The sequence below is a fragment of the Oncorhynchus nerka genome, linkage group LG7, assembly GCF_034236695.1.
Source record: "Oncorhynchus nerka isolate Pitt River linkage group LG7, Oner_Uvic_2.0, whole genome shotgun sequence".
Lineage (NCBI taxonomy): Eukaryota > Metazoa > Chordata > Actinopteri > Salmoniformes > Salmonidae > Oncorhynchus > Oncorhynchus nerka.
Genome location: NC_088402.1, coordinates 59748558 through 59772207, shown reverse-complemented (window position 1 = coordinate 59772207; position 23650 = coordinate 59748558). Strand labels below are relative to the sequence as shown.

Below are 23650 nucleotides of genomic sequence, written 5' to 3'. Positions count from 1 at the left end.
AACGTTCTCCAAGTGGTTTGACATTGGGAATGTTCTCAAATTGTTCCTGAAAATTTTAATAAAACTTTCCATAAAAACCACAAGAAAACGTTAGTAACATTCAGGGAACTTTCTAAGAATGTCATTTAAAAACATACATTCCGTTCTCAGAACATTAAGAAAACTTTACAAAAAAACACAAGAAAACATTAGTATTGTTCACAGAAAGTTCTAAGAATGTTATTTAAAAACATACATTACGTTCTCAGCATCAACAAAACTCTCTCTATCCTCTATCTTGATAAGTGTGTTCAGGTGTGTTAGCCATGCTCACTAATTGGCCACAAGTGATCTTAATAAGTGTGTGTTTCCTTTGAAATGGGGTCTGTTTGAGTATACTAAAATTAACAGCTTTGTATGCGTAAAACAACATGGCATGCTAGCTCAATTTTGGTGGCGCAGTGGACAATTTCCATGTAGAGAGAACAGAAGATTATAGGTTTGAATCTGACTGATGCTGTGTCACAATAATAAATGTGTTTGCATGCTTAATGCCTGAAGAAATGAATGTCCATGTGTCCTATCTGTACTTGGAGTTTAAAAAACGGTTAACCCAAAATAAGATAGCAGTGTTATAAAAGTCTTACTGAAACATTCAGTGTAAATTTTAAGGAAGTTATTCAAAAACCTCCAAAGAACTTGTCATTTCCATTCTCATGGCGTAAATAAAACCTCACAGGAAACTCAATCAGTTTTACCGGTCAGAAAACATATGGCTTCGTTCCCACAACCAATTTGAAACTAAAAACATTTGTCGCCAGAACTTACAAGGAACCAAACGGGCTAGCTGGGGAAATACTGACCTATTTAGAAAGAGGAACTGCACTTCTGTGCTGTTTGTATTGATATAAACTCTGTAAGCAAACAAGGACATAAATCTACATTCCGTTGCCTTATATCCATCATGAATTAATATAAACTATCTGAACTCAGTTCGTTTGTGTAGTTATGGACTGAAAAGCACAAAAATATGAGCGCTGTCAACATTTTAGCATTTAAAGGCAATTTTACTGTGTTCACAAAAATTGCATTCACCTGTAAACGTTACAGATACATTTAAATGTCAAGCGTGCTACACCACCTGATCAGATTAGGTTTGAAGAGGGGAATAGTACCAAGACCTTTATGTAGTCTAATTTTGTTGCCATTTTGTATATCTTTAGCAAATTCACTTCATTATATAGTAAGTTATTCTTACTCCTAAAAAATACAATTTTCTGATATGGTAGAGGTTATATTTCCAATTGTGGAATTTTGATGGTTAAAAAACTCCAATAAATGAGAGGTAGCAAATGCATTGTTTGGCAATCCTTGTTTGATAGTGAAAGTTACATTTTTGTTTGACTGAACTTGGCTTAATGTTGCCTACAGCAGCCTAACTATCAAAATGATGATGCATTATGTTGGCCACATGATGAAGTAATTTTCAATAATGTTCTTGAAGATTGTAACATCTCAAAGGGATTTTCTTTCTTTTTGTGTCCCTTTGATATTTTAAGTTGAAATTGTCCACCAATATTGAATTGAAAAAAATCTGTATTTTGACATGTCTGTCACCCAACTCTGTCTACCCTGTGTCGCTCGTTTTAAGGTCAACAATTTTAAGTGAACTGTACTCCGTTTAGTGAACTGAACGGTTTAATGTGGTGAAACTATTGTTACTGTAAATTGCTCTGGATTAGAGTGTCTTTAAAATAAAAACTGAGTGGGTGGGGCAAAACTCTACACATAGACAGGCTAGAAATATTTCATCAATTATTTATTTTTTCTTGTGACTTTTGCATTTAGTTGGCACTCCCTGTTGCCCACAGCAAGCTTCCATTCCTCCTGTCACAAAGGGGATTAATGGCTGATTTAAGAAGAAATCGTCAACCCTGCTACTTTATTTCAGGGGGGCAGTGCCCCTGTGACAACAATTTTGGACCCCCTTGTGGCCCCCCTAAATGTGGAGTATGAAATAATTTTGACATAACACATTTTTGCTATAGTTCTTTTTTTGCATCCGTTATTAGACAGTGGCAACGATGATGATTATGAACATGGTATTTTGCCTGCTACTGCCAGCAATGCAGTGAAGAAAACGATGACAACAATAACGTCTAATGTAACTGGCCTCTCTAACAGTACAACTATCGTTTTGGGGGCTGCAGTTTGCGAACGATGTGCGTCACCTTCAAGGCAGTCAAGCGAGCAAAAGTCTTTCACAATCTCGTCCGGTTGCGGCCACAACTAGAACTTTTTTCAAATGAATAAAAAAAGTTATAATTTGTATACCTAGCAATCAACAAATGTACATTGTTCAAAGCACATGTTTACAAGTCTCAATCACAAATGACAGCTCCAATAAGCCCCCTATGGTGAACAAAATATCAACAAGAGGCTTGCAAGAAAGGCATTTCACTGTACTTGTGCACGTGATGTTAAAACTTGAAACTTTAAAGAGAATCATGACTCTTTCGAGTTTTCAGTTGATCATTCACTGGTAAGGGGTCCTGCATGATCTTGGCATTACTGACTCGTTCTTCTTACTGAACTTGTCAAAAAAGATCTGAGTCAGTAAAAAGAGCCTTCCCAACTTCCAATCACTAATTATATGACAATAGTATTTTTTTACCCATTTAATATTGGAAAGAAGAGCCAACTGAAGACTGCAACATAAAATATATACAGTGTTATTGCTCCCAACTGTCACATGCTCCTATGCGATGATGTTTAAAGTAGTTCACACAATAAACCTACAGACCATTTCAACTACAATAACATTCTCAGCAACGGTTACAGAAATATGTTTTATTTGTATGACTGTGATATGCTGTTGTTTATCTACCTTAGTTGAATGCCCTGACTCAATGTCGCTCTGGTTAAGAGCATCTGCCGAGTGAGCAAAATACAAATACAAATTTGGTTGGTCTGGACCATACCAAATCTGAACTAATCGTAGACATCTAGGCTACATATTTACATGTATATATTCTTATTCCATCCCTTTACTTAGATGTGTGTGTATTTTGTAGTTGTTGTGGAATTGTTAGATACAGTATTACTGCACTGTCGGAACTAGAAGCACAAGCATTTCACTACACTCACAATAACATTTTTTATTTATTTTACCTTTATTTAACTAGGCAACTCAGTTAAGAACAAATTCTTATTTACAATGACAGCCTACCAGGGAACAGTGGGTTAACTGACTTGTTCAGAATGACAGTTTTTGACCTTGTCAGTTTGGGGATTCTATCCAACAACCTTTCAGTTATTGCTCCAACGCTCTAACCACTAGGCTACCTGTCAACCCAAATAACAACTGCTAACCATGTGAATGTGACTAACACAATTTGATTTGATTTATGTTTCACAAGTTTGAACAGCACAGTACGGCACAGTTCAGTACAGTTGAGCACAGTACAGTATAGTTTTATTTAGTATAGTACAGTAGAATAGAGTACAGTAGAGTTTAATTCAGTAGAGTAGGCTAGGCTGTGTAGTCTAGGCTATGTTTCACAAGTTTGAACAGAACAGCACAGTAGGGCAAAGTTCAGTACAGTAGAGCACAGTAGAGACAGTACGCTACAGTACAGTAGAGTTTAATTCATTAGAGTACAGTGCAGTTTAGTTCAGTAGAGTAGAATGCATTGGAGTAAGGTGGGATCAATACAATACATTATACTGTACAATACTCTACTGTGCTGTACTTTACTGAACTATACTTACTTGTATTTTCTTTACTGTACTGTATGTGTACTCTGCTATGCTCTACTGTACTGTGCTGTCCAAACTTGTGAAACATAGATGTCTATGATTGGGCCAAACCAAGTCTGGACCAGGCCACACCAATCATAGATGTCTATATTTGGGCCAAATCAAGGCCGGTCCAGACTGGACCAAATCTGAACCAAATATAGACGTCTATGTTTGGGCCAAATCAAGGAAGGTCCAGACTGGACCACATGAGAACCAATTTTAGAAGTCTTTGTTTGGGCCAAATATAGGTCGGTCCGGACGTCTGTGGACATTGAAATCAAGGCCGGTCAGGACCAGACCAAATCGGAATTAAACAAAGACATCCATGATTGGTCCGGTCCGGACCAAAAAATCATACATTTTTGGATTTATAAATGTATGATATATATACCCATTGATTCTTGAAGAATATAACTTAAAAATGGCTCATGAGCTAGTTCAAATGTCATATGCCCATAGGGCATGTTGTTGTTTCTCTGTAATACTACTAGCCACCTAACAATTTTTTAAGGTTGGCTACCAAGAAGCCCTTTCAATCAAGTTAGAGATCGCATTGATTTGTTCTTATAATCAAATCGAATAATTTAAAAAGAAAATGTATTGTTCCTCTATTTTATCGGAGCCCATGTATCTACAAACGTATGGAATCATCTTGAAAAGAGACAGAGGCACATCCCTATCATACAGTCTTTGTTTACATTTACTTTGTTTGCAAACATATTATCTGGGGCCTGTTGCACAAAACTAGGATAAGGGATTAAGCCAGGATATCTTGGTGATCCTGGCTCAATTGATCCGTAATCCGGTTGCACTAAAGATGGATAGGGGGCAGGAGGATATGTTATGGTATAAATTACCATGGAGATTTATTCTGTGGAGCTAGCCTGCTCCAGACCAGGCTAAATTCCAGGATCTATTTAATCTCATCCCTAATGTCAGTCAGCAGTCACCACAAATGGAAACCAATAGTTATTTCACTGCTCACTATACATTGTTATCACATATAACTAGACCCACTGTTATTATTTAAACGTTTGTGATCATTAATTTCAATGATTTTGGATAAAAAATGATTTTTAGATGATGTTGCTATCATTAGATAATTTACAGTTTCCCATAGACTATAAGGCTATATATAAAATGATAGAATATTAGGGCCACAGAGGGGAAAAAAACACAAGTCATAATATTGTAACCAGTTGTTTTAAAGGAGGACAGTTGTTAAAATGACAGATGTGGGGCATTTCGTGAAATTGTACTTCAGTATGGTTTCATAAACAAAGACATGCTGATGTGCCAGAATATTAAGTATCACATTGTCATAAGTATCAAAACTGTAAAAACAATATGTAGCTTTTCTGCAAAGAACCAGCCTCATAAATTTATGACTTTATCCTTTTTCTTCAGTGTGGCCCTAGTACTCTGTCATATAAACAAATACACATTCCATATGAATATAAAAACACAACGTGTAACATTATGTTCCTTTATTGAATAAGGACAAAACAAAGCAGGTAAACCATCAGCTCCTTTCGAAACTGAAGTCACAGTGACTCTACAAGATGGAAAGCACAGAATCCAAGCATATTATACAAAATGATACATACACATTCAAAGGTCTGTATATAACACACCCTGCATGTCTGCACACTAAAATAAATGCAGGACAAATCCATACACATCAACTGAACAGACAAATGAATGGATGCAGTAGCCTCCCTGCAGCCTTGTATTACACACAGTATACCGCACAATCATCATAAGAGGCCAAATTCGTCAAAAAACGAACCCAAAAAAACCCAAATTCCTCTGCCACCGCAGGACATATTTAACCAAAATTGAAAGCACACATACTAACTAAAATAATTCAACACATATTGGTCCCTCAGCAGCCGACCACTGTCGTCATCAGGGAAGATTGCCGGATTGTCCCAGTCCATGGCTGGTGGCACTCTGGGGGCCCTCTCCTTCCTCAGGCAGGCCACATTGTGGAGGACAGCACAAGCCACAGTAATATCACATGCCCTAACAGGGCTGACCCTTAATTTGTGAAGGCAGTGAAAGCGTGCCTTCAGGAGGCCAAAGGTCATTTCAACTCTGGCCCTGGTCCTGGCATGGGCATGGTTGTAGGCCTGCTGTGCTTCCTGGGGGTCTGTGAAAGGTGTCAGGAGAAAAGGCTGGCAGCCATACCCCTGTCTCCCAGCAACACACCAGAGAATTCACCTGTCAACACAAAATCTCATCATTACTACCTCATAAACACAGTGATATTCTTGACACAGCCATGATGGTTATAAATAGGGGTTGTGTGGCTTACCTTGTGATAGGCACTGATAGATTTCAGAGGCCCGAAAGATTCTGGAGTCATGGACTGAGCCAGGCCATTTTGCCACAACATTGCTGATCACACAGTCAGCATTGCAGACCATCTGAAATCATAAGATGAGGAATATTACACCAATCAATGCACATCACTGGCAATGCAGAGTGTTCGTCAATGGACAATATCAAAAAGTTATGTTCACCTGAACATTAATGCTGTGAAAGGATTTCCTATTCACAAAATCGGCCTCATGGGCACCTGAGGGGGCTTTTATCCTTGTGTGTGCAGTCCACTGCACCAATGACATTGGGGAAACCTGTCACACAAAGTAATGAGTATCCTACTATGTGTTAACAGTTGTCCTGTAATTTGTAGATCCTCTTACCTGCAATCCTATAGAACTCCTCTTTGATGTCACAGAGTCTTCTGTGGCCAGGGAAGGAGATGAAGACATCTGCTAATGCTTTGATAGCCAGACACACACTCCTTATTGTGCGGCAAATTGTGGCCTTGTTCAGCTGTTCTGCATCCCCCACTGAGTACAGGAAGGCTCCACTAGCAAAAAAGCGCAAGGCCACACAAACCATTTGCTCCACACTCAGTGCATGGCTCCGTGCAGTGCGGTGCTTAATCCTGGGACCCAGTAGTCTGCATAGATACCTGATGCCATCTGCAGAAAACCTGTATCTTTCATACAGGGAAGGCCAGTGGGTCCAACCGGTCCCTGAAGACCCTTTCTCGCCTGAAGGCTCTCCTCAGCACAAGTGCTTCTTCATCCACCACATCTCGCACGAATGGGCATGCCATTGTCAGAGCAGAAAGGAACACACAATTTTGGGCCTTCATATAGGCTAGTGGCCACACCTGGTGCTGGGGGGGTGGGCAAAAGAGGGCGATGCCTTATAACGATGACTTGGTTGTACTGATTGCTGGGAAAATAAAAAAAACCTTAGAAAGATGCCACCGTCCTGTGTGCTCACAATAAGAGCTCATATGTCATGGCTCACTTGACTTTACGAGAATATACCTAATTTTTATTTTGAGCTGTGTCATCTTCTTGGAGCTGGGGGAGGAAAGAAAAATAATGATTAATACATTTGTGTTACAGTTAGCATACAGTGTACATTGAAGGCATATCTCACCTCCCTCTCAAGTTTTTTTATTTCAAGGTCCAGTTTCATAATTGTCCTCTTTTTTATTTCGGACTCCAGTGCAAGATTTTCCATCTTTTTCTTCTTGTACTGAATGTCTATGTCTGCCAGTTCTATTTGGCGCCGGAGGTGGTTGCCATACAACTTTCTGATAGCTTGTGAGCTCTGTGAACACAATACAATTAGCGCAGCTGGAATTTGGCAGGATGTGGTGTCCTTTTATTAATACGCACTATGTTGCCAGGCTGGTTTTCCCACTGTATAGCATCTGGGTCCTGTAAAAGAAATTAGATTTTTTGATTTTGATGAGGACTCCTCACCATTGTAGAGTAAATAGTACTTTCACAGTCTTAACATGATACCTCATGCCTTCTGGAATCCAGAGAGATGGTCTCCTCCTCATCATCGTCTCCATCATGTGCTGTTGCTGCTGCACTGGGGCCTTCACCCGATCACATTTAATCGGATTCATATTGAAGCTAGTAGACAAGACATGCCAGGCCTACAGTATGCCTTTGATGGAGTACTCACTGGATCAGCATCGTCTGGTGCTTGTGCTGGTGGCTCTAACAGGAACACAGTGCTGCCAGGCACTGCAAGGCAATAGGTAAACCAAAGTCAGACAGTCCAAATTGATTCAATATGAATGTGGTTGTATCCCATGTAGAGATGGAAGGACATACCTTGAATGAAGCGGGTGGCATCTTGGGAGGAACCTATGCTCGTCTCTTTCCCCCCCAGGGATCCCCTCTAAGACGGGCCTGCCTTTATTTAGCTCCAAGGCCATGTCCTCTGCTGGGGTAAGGTCAGCCTTTGGTGACCCACCACCCGTGCCTTGTCTGTGGGTATTCTTTTTCACTGCTAAAACAGTACAGACAATGTGTGAGCAGGCACCTTCTGGGTACAATATATGCTTGTGCTTTGTTAAATATTAGTCAGGGACCATACCATTCTGCAGAATGTTCTTGTATTTGATTTTGACCTGCTGCCATGTCCGTTTTGGCCCGTTCATGTTTAATCTACACACACACACACACACACACACACACACACACACATTTAATGGAGTCACACTGCAAAAAATTACTTGGTATTTTTGTCTTGTTTTCAGTAAAAATATCAAAAAATTTATCATAGCTTTATACAGTGTGATGGAGTTACTTTACACAATTTCACTCATATCTGCAGTGCATTTCAATTAAAAATTTAACCGTTTCATAATTACAGTACAACTGCATTTGGAGATGTGAATTAAATATTTGAATTGTAATTGTGATGTTTCAGCGGAGCGGTGAGTGTGTAATTGTGCACTACTTACGCATTCAGGCGGTCTGCAATACTTTGCCACGCTTTTTCTCTTTGCTTTATCACTGTGGCGGTGTTGCCTTTCTTCTTAATTATATCTTTTACCTCCTCGTATGCCTCCATGAGGATTTGTGCTTCCGACGGGGAAAAGTACGCGGCTCTAGTTGCCATGGTAAATCAGTTAATCTGTGATCTGTGGCGGGGTCTATTTGAGTGAGCCGTGAGCGCGCACCTATCCAGGATTGGTTTCACCTGGCTTAATGAATCCGTGTCTGCTCATCCTGGCTTGGTCTTTGTGCAACCAATTAAGCCTGGACGCACATGTTTTGGCTTCATTGAGCTCAGCTGAGTCATTTATCCCGGATGTCTTAATTCTACTTTTGTGCAACAGGCCCCTGGGCATGAACCAGGTGCCTTGTTCAAAGCCAAAACAAAAGTGATGTTACCTAGGATAGATTTTAAGCATGTGGAGTAATGAGTAAGTTTCTGTGTTTTCACATGCAAAGAGAATGCTTTTCATAAAAACGCTTTATTTGCCTTCCCAATGAAAACTAGTTCGAAAAGTTTTACATATTTTATGGAAATTAGATGTATGTTTCTGGACGATGCACCATGCTGCCTTGTTGACAACACGACTGAGAGTTGCTGATTACTGTTCAATTTGAGAAGGACACCTCTCCCTCACCGCTTTTGCCCGTTCACGTCACCGTCCATAGACCGATGCACCCCAAATTGCGGAAGTTCAGCGTTACGGCGTGATTAAAATGTAACGGTAATGTTCCTTCATTAGCGGAGACTACATTCACGGTAAACGCTGCATTTGTCAGCTCAACCGTAAATTACTTTTACAATTTTATTTCACAATCTGTAACACTTCAGCGATACAGATTGAATAGATCCCTATATGTTACACATTTGCAAAACGTATTATATGTTACGAATTCTGTCTAGGTGGCTAGGCAGCAAATGTTAGCTGGGCTAATGGTTAGGGTTAAGTTTAGAAGTTACGTTAAAGGGTTCCGGTTAGGTGAAGGGTTAGCTAAAATAGTTAAGGTTAGAGGAAGCGTTAGCTAAATGGTTTAAGGTTGGGGGAAGGGTTAGCTAACATGCTAAGTAGTTGAAAAGTAGCTAAAAAAATAGTAAGTAGTTGAAAAGTTGCTAAAGTTGTCCATAATGAGTTTCAAACTCGCAACCTTTTGCTAGATGTTCATGTTATACGCCCACCCTACTTTCGTTTCTGCCTTAAGTAACCATCTGTCTTATCTAAACAAATTAAACGTAACATGTACTAATTTGAGTGTCCCCGATTTAAATTTGCCATGTGTTATCTTGTCTGAAACCAGGCTGGCAAAAATATGGGGCAATACAGAGGAGTTGGCTTAGATCGGCGGTATTCAAAGTCGGGGCCGCGACCCCTAGCGTGGTTGCAGGAAGCTGGAGTCGGGTCTCTAAAGCATTAAGAGTGCAGATTATTGCATGAGCCAATACACACACGTTTTCCAGAAAGATTATTTGAAAAATACAATGTATTTTATTTTGCTAAGAGATGAAAATGTTATGAATTGAAGGTTATTTGTTAATGTATAGCTGGCAGTATACCACCCTGCATACCACTGCCGACTAGCTTCTGAAGCTAAGCAGGGTTGGTCCTGGTCAGTTCCTGGATGGGAGACCAGATCCTTCTGAAAGTGGTGTTGGAGGGCCAGTAGGAGGCACTCTTTCCTCTGGTCCTAAAAAATGCCCCAGTGCAGTGATTGGGGACACTGCCCTCTGTAGGGTGCAGTCTTTTGGATGGGATGTTAAACGGGTGTTCTGACTCTCTCTATTAAAGATACCGTGGCACTTATCGTAAGAGTAGGGGTGTTAACCCCGGTGTCCTGGCTAAATTCCCAATCTGGCCCTCAAACCATCACGGTCCCCTAATAATCCCCAGTTTACAATTGGCTCATTCATCCCCCTCCTCTCCCCTGTAACTATTCCACAGGTCGTTGCTGCAAATGAGAACGTGTTCTCAGTCAATCTACCCGGTAAAATAATGGATTAAAAAATATGATTATTTTTTCGAAATGTAAGGATTTTAGGTTGTGTCATGAATTATTTTTTTTTGTCCTAGCTGAAAAAGTTTGAATTCCACAGGCTTAGATTGTTGAAAACAAATTAACTATTAACTGTATAAAACATAAATACACTTGCACAATGAGCACTTTTCTCTCAAATACATTGTTACCTTTGTTGGTTAGCTAGCTAGAGATTGTTTTGCCATATTAGCATGGACGTGACATTAGTCAAAACACCTCAAAAGAAGACATGGTATCAAGAACAAGATTTATGTGTATTATTATTTTTATTAATATACAGAACAAGGTAAAACAAGCTGAATCGCCCTGCCTCCCAGGCGTGAACTAGGTGCCCAACTCTGTCTGACTGCGAAGTTGGCTCAAAATTAAGGAGACTTAATTAAGCACGTGTAGTTATGAGTAAGATTCTGTGTTTTGTGATTGCTTTTGATATACACGCTTTATCTGCCTTGCCAATAAAACCTTGTTTGAAAATTCAAACATAGTCTATATTTTATCGTAAAGAGGTTGTAGCTTGTATTTTTTGGGGACGGTGCACCATGTTGCCTTGTTGACAACATGACTAAGTGACGCAGATTTCTGTTTATTGAGAAAAGCGCTCTTCCCTTGTTCACATCACGGGCCATAGACCAATGTCCCGCAGTTCAGCATAATCGAATCCGCCCAATGTTGCTCTCAATCGGCTCACGGCCTTTTGCCCCATTGAACCGCGCGCATTGTTTTTGTGACGTGATCACAGCAGTCGTCTATAGGTCCGTCGAAGCAAGTTTCTGGTTAGAAATGTGGCTTGATTAGTATATTTCCAAGATATAGCTAGGCTACGTACAGTAATTCCCTTGATCGCGGGTGATCAACTTCGAATAAAGAAAACACTTTGGAATGTATCGTCAGCATGCAAAGGTAAGGGCGTCTTTTCCACCCATTGCATCATATTGTCTTCATTTTTACAAACCATTGTTTTTATCAGTTCAGTACCTTTGATTCATACTTCGCGTAGTAGTAGGCTATAGTCTTCATACTAGAGCGAGAACGTTATGGGTTAATCTATTTGTTTGCAGAACACGCCTGTTTAGCCAGCGTGATAGCTGGGCTAAGTATCTAATTTAGTAGAATGTGGCGTCTATACACATTACTACCATGGAGTATACATTACCTCTCTCATCAACATATGTATTTTGTGGGCTATCAATGCACTGGAATGTGACTGTTTGTGCTGAAATACTTCATAATGTCATCACACTTTCGTTCGTCTACTTCGCAACTTCAACAGGGCACTGTGTCGGCTACTTCGGTTCTAACTTCAACACATCTTTAAAAATACATACTAGTTGTAATGGATACAGAACTTCAGAAGTTGACAAATCAATGCAACCTCAAATGTCTGCCAAAATGTAATTCTGTAAAAAACAGGACAAATCGAATACAGTTGCAAAGGAGATTTAACTCTTTCGTTGCTTAGGTCGACTTGGCACTCATACACTTTAAAAATATCTATATATATTTCCACAAACGTGGGCACTGTTATTTAACATTTCCCAACGGGCTGTCAATACAGTTCTGAACATTTAAACGGTTGGGAGTAGGCACGTGGAATGGTATTCTGAAATTGCTACAAGGTTTTTAACGTTATTCCAAGTATTTTCCTTATGTCATTGTGGCACAGTTTTGTGCACGTTTGGGTTACACACAACTGTGCACAACCAGCCAGATGTAGGAGGCTAGGTTACAGATTGACTGTTCATGGAAAATGTGCCCCTAAAAAAATAACAGCTGTTATTTTGAAATTACTTTTAGGCCTAGTTGTACAGGATGGGGTGGGGTTTTGGTCATACCACACATTCTTCAGTGTACTAGTAATTTTATATCAGTTGTTCCTTGATCTCTTTCTCTCTCTCTTAGCAAGTCCAGACATGCACACAAAAGTATTATTTTGCTGGCCCTAGCAATTTGTAATCTGTCAGATTGAGGGTATCAAGGCATGCATAGGGTAATGTGGGGTAACAAGCCCCCCCCCCCATAAGAACAATGTCCAATTGCTGACACAACAAAGCAACGTTTGGTAATGTGGATGATTAATTAACTCTTAAAAGCTCAAGTCTGGGTAACTTATTTTAATCAAAGAAATACAATATTCAACTAAATGGCTTTGGACATCTCACTATTAATGTCCTCACTATGATGAGGTTTTGATGTAAAGTCCCTCTTTTCATGTTCCCGCAAATCATGTTCAAATCGTTCTAAAGTACAATACCAGTCAAAAGGTTGGACACCTACTCATTCAAGGGTTTTTCTTTATTTGCACTATTTTCTACATTGTAGAATAATAGTGACGATATCAAAATGATGAAAAAGCACATATGGAATCATGTGTTAAACAAATCAAATTATATTTGAGATTCTTCAAATAGCCACCCTTTAACTTAATGACAGCTTTGCACACTCTAGGCATTCTCTCAACCAGGTTCTCTCAACTAGGTAGTCACCTGGAATGTATTTCAATGAACAGGTGTACCTTAAGTTAATTTGTGGAATTTCTTTCCTTAATGCGTTTGAGCAAATCAGTTGTGTTGTGACAAGGTAGGGGTGGTTTACAGATGATGACCCTATTTGATAAAAGATCAAGTCCATATAATGGCAAGAACAGCTAAAATCAGCAAAGAGAAACGACAGTCCATCATTACTTTAAGACATGAATGTCAGTCATTATGGAAAATGTCAAGAACTTTGAATGTTTCTTTAAGTGCAGTCGCAAAAACCATCAAGCGCTATGATGAAACTGGTTCTCATGAGGACCGCCACAGGAAAGGAAGACCCAGAGTTAACTCTGCTGCAGAGGATAAGTTCATTAGATTTACCAGCCTCAGAAATTGCAGCCCAAATAAATTCTTCAGAGTTCAAGTAACAGACACATCTCAACATCAACTGTTCAGAGGAGACTGCGTGAATCAGGGCTTCATGGTTGAATTGCTGCAAAAAAAAACACTACTTCAGGACACCAATAAGATGAAGAGACTTGCTTGGGCCAGGAAACATGTGCAATGGACATTTCGAGCAGTGGAAATTTGTCCTTTGGTCTGGAGTCCAAATTTGAGATTTTTATTTCCAACCGCCGTGTCTTTGTGAGATGCGGTGTGGGTGAACGGATGATCTCCGCATGTGTATTTCCCACCATAAAGCATGGAGGAGGAGGTGTTATGGTGTGGGGGTGCTTTGCTGGTGACACTCTGACTTATTTAGAATTCAAGGTACACTTAACCAGCATGGCTACCACAGCATTCTGCAGCGATCCACCATCCCATCTGGCTTGCGCTTAGTCCCACTATCATTTGTTTTTTCGACAGGCCAATGACCCACCACAGCCTGGAGGTATTTTTTACCAAGAAGGAGAGTGCTGGAGTGCTGCATCAGATGACCTGGCCTCCACAATCCACCGACCTTAACCAAATTGAGATGGTTTGGGATGAGTCAAACCGCAGTGATGGAAAAGCAGCTAACAAGCGTTCAGCATATGTGTGAACTCCTTCAAGACTGTTGGAAAAGCATTCCAGGTGAAGCTGGTTGAGACAATGCCAAGAGTGTGCAAAGCTGTCATCAAGGCAAAGGGTGGCTATTTGAATTGCCACCCTTTTATAACAACAAAAACAGCTTGCTGTGGTTACCTGAAAGGTGGCAGGCCATATTTGTGATTTAGAAAAATGCCTTGCTATTGTCTTTCAAATGAACTCATGGCTAGATGGCTTGCCGAGGGCTTATAGCAGTCCTCTGAATGGGGGCTACCCGGAAGACATGCAAATCACGTCTTAAATTGCAAAACGCCGCTCGCCCACTGGCGGTTAGGCCTGTAAAATGAATAACTGCTGATTTCTAACCGTTAAGGACTTAGCAGTTAGTTAACCATACTGTAACTGAGACAGGTAATTGTCATGAGGGTAAATGTCTTTTCTAATCTGGTGACTCGGGTTGCAAAATGCATGTCTGGTTTTATTATGAGTAACTGTTCTTGCTCTTGTAAGGATAGACACACAGGAGCATCCATATTTGGACAATACCGTGGGAAGGTCAAATATAGGGGGGGGGACTCTGAATAGTCCTGGAGTGTTTAAAAAAGATTTATTTTTATGAAAGCCACTCTAAATATACTGACTTCATCCCGTTTCCAGAAAAGTGACATTCCAAATAAAATTCCTGTAAAATGGCTTTGAATGGCATTTCTTACCTTAATTCCACTGAACAACTTGACATTGTGCAAGATGTTCCTGTACCTGGGAGACTGTGCTGTTAAATCTTGCCATAAAAACACACCTTATGAATATAAAGTCTGCACGAGGGAGTTTTCCAACTCCGTGTAAGTGTTGGCTCTCTGGCAGGTAGGTGCTAATGGTCACAGGAGACAGAAGCTGCTGGAAGTCGCACCATCTTAAGCAAAGGAAAGGTATATTGCCCACCCAGCATTTTGAACTCTAGCTGTAGGATCTATTGATAGAGAAGCCTATTCAAAAGCAAGGGAATAATGAAGTGTGTAATTGTGAAGTGTAGGGCAAGTGTGTGTTTTTCACAGATTATTTTTCATGTTTTAAATTGGACTATATTGAAGTTATTTGAATGATGATTCTCTATCCAAATTCCATCACAGTTTGAGTGCCATAATTTCCCCCATTTACTCTTATATTTGTATTGAAATAATATTGTTAACCCCACATATTAACCTCTTTACTGTATCGGTGTTCTATTTCTGCCCTAATGAACTGTTTCTCTCCTCAGTCTTTGACCCCAGGTGTGAAGCAGCTAGCTGACCTAGCTGAACACTAGGTGGGCCTACGTTTTGTGGAAAATGCACTCCAGCGTTGAGGTGCCCCCAAACCGCCCTTTTGCCAGCAACCACCACAACAGTCCCGGAAACTCAGGTTCCCAGTATGCCTTGTGTGCCCTGGGGGTGGGACTGGTGGCCCTGGGCATTGTCATGATTGTATGGAGTGTGGTGCCCTCCGACATGGCCGGGAACAACAGCAGTGGCACCGGAGGAGGGAACCCGAAACCGGACACTAGGGGGAGGACTTCATCGGTGGCCTTTGTACTGGTCGGGGCTGGAGTGGCCATGCTCCTGCTGTCCCTGTGCCTGGGGATGAGGAACAAGCAGCGGGAGCAGCAGGTGCTTCTAGAGGCCCAGACTCTGGGGGCAGGCAACGTAGCTACCAGTGAGGACGACGGAGAGACGTGAGTACTGTAGCTAATTAATGACCTCAGCAGGTTTGTTTGCTCAGGGTTCAGTACAGGGGTGGGCAATCCCTTTATTACTTTACTAACCGTTTGACTGCTCCTAGATGTGTAACATCGCATGATGCACACCAGATGACTCCATCAGTGTTTCCGGATGATGTCATCAGAAACGCATATTTCTATATTTTTGACTACAAAACATAGAAACTTGCCATTCTGACATGTATTGATGTTCGTGGTGGTGCTGGAGGTGAATATTGCCCTTTAACCTATGAGGGCTGACACATGTTCAGCTGATTCAACTACACTGAACAAAAATATAAATATAACATCTAAAGTGTTCGTCCAATGTTTCATGAGCTGAAATAAAAGATCCCAGAAATGTTCCATACACACAAGCTTATCTACAGTGCGTTCGGAAAATATTCAGACCCCTTCACTTTTTCTTACGTTACAGCCTTACTAAAATTTATTAAATTGTTTTTTCCTCATCAATCTACATGCAACTCCATAATGACAAAGAAAAAACAGGTTTAAATGTTTTTTTACAAATATCAAAAACAAGTCACATTTACATAAGTATTCAGACTCTTTACTCAGTACTTTGTTGAAGCACCTTTTGCAGCGATTACAGCCTCGAGTCCTCTTGAGTATAATGCTGCAAGCTTGGCACACCGGTCTTTGGGGAGTTTCTCCCATTCTCTGCAGATTGTCTTAGCTCTGGCAGGTTAGATGGGTAGCTTCGCTGCACAGCTATTTTTAGGTCACTCTAGAGAAGTTCAAGTCCGGGCTCTGGCTGGGCCACTCAAGGACATTCAGAGACTTGTCCTGAAGCCACTCCTGCGTTGTCTTTGCTGTGTGCTTAGGGTTGTTGTCCTGTGGAAGGTGAACCTTTGTCCCAGTCTGAGGTCCTGAGAGCTCTGAAGCAGGTTTTCATCAAGGATCTCTCTGTACTTCATCTTTCCCTCGATCCCACTGAAAAACATCCCCACAGCATGATGCTGCCACCACCATGCGTCACCGTAGGGATGGTTCCAGGTTTCTTCCAGACAAGACGCTTGGTATTTAGGCCAAAGTGTTCAATCTTGGTTTCATCAGACCATAGTCTTGTTTCTCATGGTCTGAGAGTCTATAGGTGAGTAGTCTATAGGTGAGTAGTCTATAGGTGAGTAGTCTATAGGTGAGTAGTCTATAGGTGAGTAGTCTATAGGTGAGTCTACTTTTACTTGGTAGTGGCTTCTGTCTGGCCACTCTACCATAAAGGCCTGATTGGTAGAGTGCTGCAGAGATGGTTGTTCTTCTCAAAGGTTCTGCCATCTCCACAGAGGAACCTCAGAAGCTCTGTCAGAGTGACCATCAGGTTCTTGGTCACCTCTCTCACCAAGGCCCTTCTCCCCCGATTGCTCAATTTGGCCAGGCGGCCAGGTCGAGGAGGAGTTTTGGTGGTTCCAAATGTCTTCCATTTAAGCTAGATGGAGGACATTGTGTTCTTGGGGACCTTAATAAATGCTGCAGACATTTTTTGGTCTTCCCCAGATCTTTGCCTCGACACAATCCTGTCTCGGAGCTCTACGGACAATTCCTTCTACCTCATGGCTTGGTTTTTGTCATGACATGCAGTGTCAACTGTGGAACCTTATAGGTGTGTGCCTTTCCAAATCTTGTCCAATCAATTGAATTTACCACAGGTGGAGTCCAATCAAGTTGAAGAGACATCTCAAGGATGATCAATGGAAACAGGATGCACCTGAGCTCAATTTCGAGTCTCATAGCGAATGGTCTGAATACTTACAGTACTAGTCAAAAGTTTGGACACATGCTCATTTTTGATGTCTTTTGATTATTCTACAATGTAGAAAGTAGTAAAAATAAAGAAATCATTGTATGAGTAGGTGTGTCCAAACTTTGGACTGGTGTTGTATGTCAAAGGGTTTTTATTAAAAAAATTAGCAAAATTGTCAACTTGCTTTTTCATTATGGGGTATTGTGTGTAGATTGAGGATTATTATTTGTTGTTATTTAATACATTTTAGAATAAGGCTGTAACTGGGGCCTCCCGAGTGGCGCAGCGATTTAAGTCACTGCAGTGCTAGTTGTGTTACTACAGATCCTGTTTCGATACTGGACTGTGCCGCAGCCGGCCGCGACCTGGATACCCATGAGGCGACGCACAATTGGCCCAGAGTCGTCCGGGTTTGGCCGGCCGGGATTTCCTTGTCCCATTGCGCTCTAGCGACTCTAATGGCGGGCCGGGTGCAGGCACGCTGACATGGTTGCCAGGTGTACAGTGTTTCCTCCAACACATTGGTGTGGCTGTGTTTCGGGGGACGCACGGCTCTCGACCTTCGCCTCTCCCGAGTCCGTATGGGAGTTGCAGCGATGGGTCAAGACTGTAACTATCAATCGTGGAGGGAAAAGTGGGTCAAATAATAAGGCTGTAACAAAATGTGGAAAAGCACAAGGGGTCTGAATACTTTCTGAATGCACTGTCTCAAATTGTTTCCATCCCTGTAAGTCAGCATTTCTCATTTGCCAAGATAATCCATCCACCTGACAGGTGTGGCATTTCAAGAAGCTGATTAAACAGCATTAACATTATAGAGGTGCACCTTGTGCTGGGGACAATAAAAGGCCACTCTAAATGTGCAGTTGTATCACACAATGCCACAGATGTCTCAAGTTTTGAGGGAGTGTACAATTGGCATGCTGACTGCAGGAATGTCCACCAGAGCTGTTACCAGACAAGTTAATATTAATTTCTCTACCAACATCGTTTTAAATAATTTGACAGACCACGTCTATCCACGCCAGCCTAGGACCTCCACATCCGGCTTCTTCACCTGCTGGATCGTCTGAGACCAGCCACCCTGACGGCTGATGAAACTGTGGGTTTGCATAACCTAAGAATTTCTGCACAAACGGTCAGAAACCGTCTCAGGGAAGCTCATCTGCATGCTCGTCGTCCTCACCAGGGTCTTGACCTGACTGCAGTTCGGCATCAGTGGGCAAATGCTCACCTTTGATGGCCACTGGCATACTGGAGAAGTGTGCTGTTCACGGATGAATCCCTGTTTCAACTGTACCGGGTAGATGTACAGAGTGCCTCCATTTTTATCTCCGTGCAATTTGAGATATCGTGACGAGGCCCGTTGTCGTGCCATTCATCCACCTCCATCACCAGTGCGCGACCCCCATGTCGCAAGGAATCTGGACACAATTCCTGGAAGCTGAAAATGTCCCAGTTTTTCCATGGCCTGCTCACTCACCAGATGTCACCCATTGAGCATGTTTTGGATGCTCTGGATCGGCGTGTACGATAGCGTGTTCCAGTTCCCGCCAACATCCAGCAACTTCCCACAGCCATTGAAGAGAAGTGGGACAACACGCCACAATTAACAGCCTGATCAACTCGATGTGAAGGAGATGTCACACTGCATGAGGCAAGTGGTGGCCACACCAGATACTGACTGATTTCTGATCCGTGCCTCTACCTTTTTTTTAAAGGTATCTGTGACCAACAGATGCATATCTGTATTCCCAGTTATGTGAAATCCATAGATTAGGGCCTGATAAAGTTATTTAAATAGATTCATAACCAAATCCTGCACCCACGCTGGTCCTTTGCTATTAACATTGGTTAGCCATGTTTTTATGCTTCGTTAAATCTCTCTGCAGTGCTTCAAGTAACTTTTCAGTTCAAGCCCCGTTACCTAAACAGGGCACCTGTTGCAATAAAGCCATGTAAAACCATCAGGACTGTATTTATCAGGACACACGGCATAGCCTAGATTACACACGGAATCAACTATATAGAAGACACAGTCCATTCTGTAAGCGCATAGTTACTGATGTCTGTCTGTGTGTTTCTGTATGAATGTCCACAGGACAGAGGAGCGAGCCCAGAGGTACACTGTGCCCAGCTACGAGGAGGTGGTAGGCAGCGGCGAGTACCCCATACGCCAGAGCAACTTGCGCCACAGCTCCTCCCAGCTGCCCTCCTACGACGACCTGGTGGACGGTGTGCAGATGGAGCTGGGAGGGTCAGATGTCACCCAGACGTCACCCGCTAACCCTGCCTCCTCTGCTGTTCCTAACCGCCGCACTGGGCGAACGGGCCTCAAGCTCCTTCCCCTTAAGATCCGGAGGATTAAATCAGAGAAGCTCTTTATGAATAACACGGATAACTCTCAGCCACCGGGAGGGATCACTATTGAGCCGCTCACTCCGCCACCAATGTATGAGGACAAAGCACCCCAGCTCTGAGACTTGGCACCTTCTAGGTTTCAAAGCAGGTTACTGAGGCCGCTGTGTCCCACTAGGCGTGAATTGGTTGTGCAGTGCTACTATAGATGTGATCAGATGGCCCTTGTCATGCATCTGTGGTTAAATCATCTCGATGGCACTTGTCATGCCTACCTGGCTGAGGACTTTTCTTTAGACCTGCAACTCAAGCGCAGTGAGTACTGTTCCATACGTGGGGCACTGGCATTTGAGTAGATCTTTGGGGCAACTCTAATGTTGCTGGACAGAGGGAACACCTGGACAGAGAGTACACATCCAATTTCCGACTATGATTACAAGGACATTGAAGCTTGGTTCAAAGGATCAATAGTATTGGGGGAAATTCTCGGCATGTCTTTGATGCCTTTTATTCCTTTACCACGAGTACTTACTCTGGTCCAAATCTTCTTTGTATGCAGATGACCATATTTTATTTTCCTCTGTCTGCTATATTATTTCAAGTTCCGTCTTCATCCTCAGTCTAGTCGTGTTATAGATGTATTATTCATGTCTGAGTTTTGTATTCTGTACAGCTACTTAGACAGCTGCTCCTCACATTTTGGGAGAAGTGCTATTTGGCGACTGACTCAATGGCCACCTTACTCAGACAGTGTTTGTGTGTTGCTGCCTGGGTTGCTCGTCAATAGAGGACAATTGAGAGAGACCGAGGCTCATGGGTAGTTAGAAGCCTTTGCCCTGTAGCCATGGTGAAATGGGGTTGGGCTCTGAAGGCAGTAGTGTAGTCCAGCTCTTTTCTTTTCCTTTTTTTTTTTTTGCTCAATAGAGGAGAACACAAGGGGGACTTTCTCTGAGCAGCTGGGAGCTGGGATAATGGCACCCATTGCTCACTCACTAATCACTCTTGAACTATTCTTCACTAGCTCCTTGACTGGCAGCACTTTCATTAGGAGTATTCAGAGAATGAACTTCTGGTGTCCATGGTTTGACCCCCATTTTTGTTTAGTGGAGCGAAAATTCATCAGTACCTTTATCTCTCTAGCCTGTTTGTTTTATGCTTATGAGAGTATGGAAATTAGCGAGTCCATGAAGTGTTTGGAAGTTAAGAATGTTATTTTCTTATCATACGGATACTATTTTCTGATGTCATGTTGATGAACCTGTTCAACAACTATTCACTACTTTTTAGATGGGAACACAAACTGTACACAACAGTAGCCTTTTTTGTGTAACTGAACACTTAATAAACTAGCAAATGCATACTTATGCACACAGAACAAGAATAGGCTTTTTTAATTAGAATTGAATTGCTGAATTACTATGCTAAACAAAAATATAAATGCAAAATGTAAAGTGTTGGTGCCATGTTTCATGACCTGAAACAAAAGATCCCAGAAATGTTTCATATGCACAAAAAGCATACCGGTACTTCTCTCATTTTCTGAACAAATTTGTTTACATCTCTGTTAGTGAACGTTTCTCCTTTGCCAAGATAATCTGTCAGGTGGATGGGTGTGGCATATCAAGAAGATGATTAAACAGTATAGTTATTACACAGGTGCACCTTGTGCTGGGGGCGAAATAAAAGGCCACTCTAAAATGTGCCATTTTGTCACACAACACAATGCCTTCGATGTTACATTTTGAGGGAGTGTGCAATTGTCATGCTGCCTGCAGGAATGTCCTTTAGAAATGTTGCCAGAATTTAAATGTTAATTTCTCTACCATAAGCTGCCTCCAATGTTGTTTTAGATAACTGGCCTCAACCACAGACTACATGTAATCACGCCAGCCCAGGACCTCCACATCTTTGCTGAAGAGTATTTCTGTCTTTAATAAATCCCTTTTTGTGGGGAAAAACTCATTATGATTGGCTGGTCCTGGCTCCCAAGTGGGTGGGTCTATGCCATCCCAGGCTCACCCATGGCTGCCCCCTGCCCAGTCGTGAAATCTGTAGATTAGGGCCTAATGAATTTATTTCAATTAACTGATTTCCTTATATAAACTGTAACTCAGTAAAATCTCTGAAATTGTTGCGTTTTTATATTTTTGTTCAGTACAGTTTATACATGTAAAATAGCATGCACATCATGTAGATTTTAGTTTTATACATTGATTTTGTACAATATTGTTGACGGTATTTGCAGTTGTCATGCCTAGGCAGTGCTGTGTGTGTGTGTGGGGGGGGGGGGGGGGTGACCAGTTTTGGCTGTGAGGAATCCGTGGCTTCATACCATGTTCTGTACTTATGGGGACACTACACTCTAAAATGAAAGTTTGTCAGATGTTTTCAAACCTCAAAAGAAGCATTATGTTAAGCAACGTACACATCCCAATCCATTGGTTTTGTAGATCCAACGATAATGTCACAACTCCAAATGAATGATAAAAATGAGCACCAGATATGCTTATCTGTTTATGAATGAAAAATTGTGCTCATCTTTTCCATTCATAAACCGATCAGCATCAAGATAAGCACCATGGTGTCCATCTTTTCCATTCATATACAGATAATGTGCTCCTCTTTTCCATTCATTTGGGATTGAGGAATACAGCTGTATCTATACAATCAGTGGTGTTGGACATGGATCCACCTTCACATTAGACTTCTTTTGAGGTATTAAAAACATCTAACAAACTTTAGATTTTGGAGTGTATTGCCCATTTAAGAATGTTCTTATGTGGAACAAACATTGTTCATGAGTTCAATGGACTTTTTCTCTCAACCAGCTGTATGTATAACAACATTTATTCACATTTCAAATACTTAGCATTATTTGTAAACTACATGATTGGCTTGTATGACTAAATTTCCTTTTGTATGTATTGTGAAAGTATGTTTTTGTATGAGGAGGTCTGTCTGTTTATGTTGACTTCGAGGAGTTCCGAATAATACATTACTGTGTACAGTAAAGGAGTTGAGTATGAATAATGTAAAAAATAAATTCAAACTATTCCGACCACACAGTTTTATTGCAAATAGGTCCTGTGACGACTTACTGGTTTTCAGCAACCACACTAATGTGTTTCTGGGAAATCATTAACCGTGGCAGTACCTTACTTCCTGTAGTATACAGTGCCTTTGGAAAATATTCAGACCCCTTCACTTTTTTAAACATTTTGTTATGTTACAGCCTTATTCTAAAATTGATTAAATTAATGTTTTTCCTCATCAATCGACACACAATATACCGCATAGCGACAAAGTGAAATCAGGTTTTTAGAAATGTATTAAAAATAAATACTTTATGTAAGTATTCAGACCTTTTGCTATGAGACTCAAAATTGAGCTCAGGTGCATCCTGTTTCCATTGATCATCATTGAGATGTTTCTTCAACTTGATTGGACTCCACCTGTGGAAAATACGATTGATTGGACATGATTTGGAAAGGCACACACCTGTCTATATAAGGTCCCACAGTTGACACTGCATGTCAGAGAACAAACCAAGCCATGAGGTCGAAGGAATTGCCCATAGAGTGCAGAGACAGGATTGTGTCGATGTACAGATCTGGGGAAGGGTACCAACACATTTCTGCAGCATTGAAGATTCCTT

General features: G+C 41.4%; 2 protein-coding genes across 7 annotated transcripts; one reads left to right on the top strand and one right to left on the bottom strand.

Annotated features, from left to right (window-relative positions):
* Nucleotides 1-5252: 5252 nt before the first annotated feature.
* On the bottom strand, nt 5253-8933 carry LOC135572542 (putative nuclease HARBI1). 6 transcript variants are annotated; one of them, XR_010464379.1, is made up of 9 exons: nt 8203-8555; nt 7938-8115; nt 7617-7847; nt 7488-7529; nt 7246-7419; nt 6489-7166; nt 6306-6419; nt 6098-6209; nt 5253-6003 (listed from the first exon to the last, which is right to left on the bottom strand). XR_010464379.1 is itself a non-coding variant. In XM_065020672.1 (7 exons), exons 4-7 carry the CDS (start codon nt 6555-6557, stop codon nt 5945-5947), a joined length of 354 nt encoding a protein of 117 aa, XP_064876744.1. In that variant the 5' UTR covers nt 6558-7166; nt 7246-7847; nt 7938-8115; nt 8573-8933; the 3' UTR covers nt 5253-5944. The 6 variants fall into 6 exon arrangements, 2 of the variants coding, with proteins under 2 accessions (XP_064876744.1, XP_064876743.1); XR_010464381.1 differs by having other exon boundaries at nt 6489-7032; nt 7131-7166; nt 7246-7847; nt 8203-8556; XR_010464378.1 differs by having other exon boundaries at nt 7246-7529.
* Nucleotides 8934-11252: 2319 nt separating this feature from the next.
* tmem51a (transmembrane protein 51a) lies at nt 11253-22278 on the top strand. The gene is made up of 3 exons (XM_029664328.2): nt 11253-11537; nt 15399-15851; nt 19739-22278. The coding sequence occupies exons 2-3, from the start codon at nt 15469-15471 to the stop codon at nt 20115-20117; spliced, it is 762 nt and encodes a 253-aa protein (XP_029520188.1). The 5' UTR covers nt 11253-11537; nt 15399-15468; the 3' UTR covers nt 20118-22278.
* Nucleotides 22279-23650: the final 1372 nt, after the last annotated feature.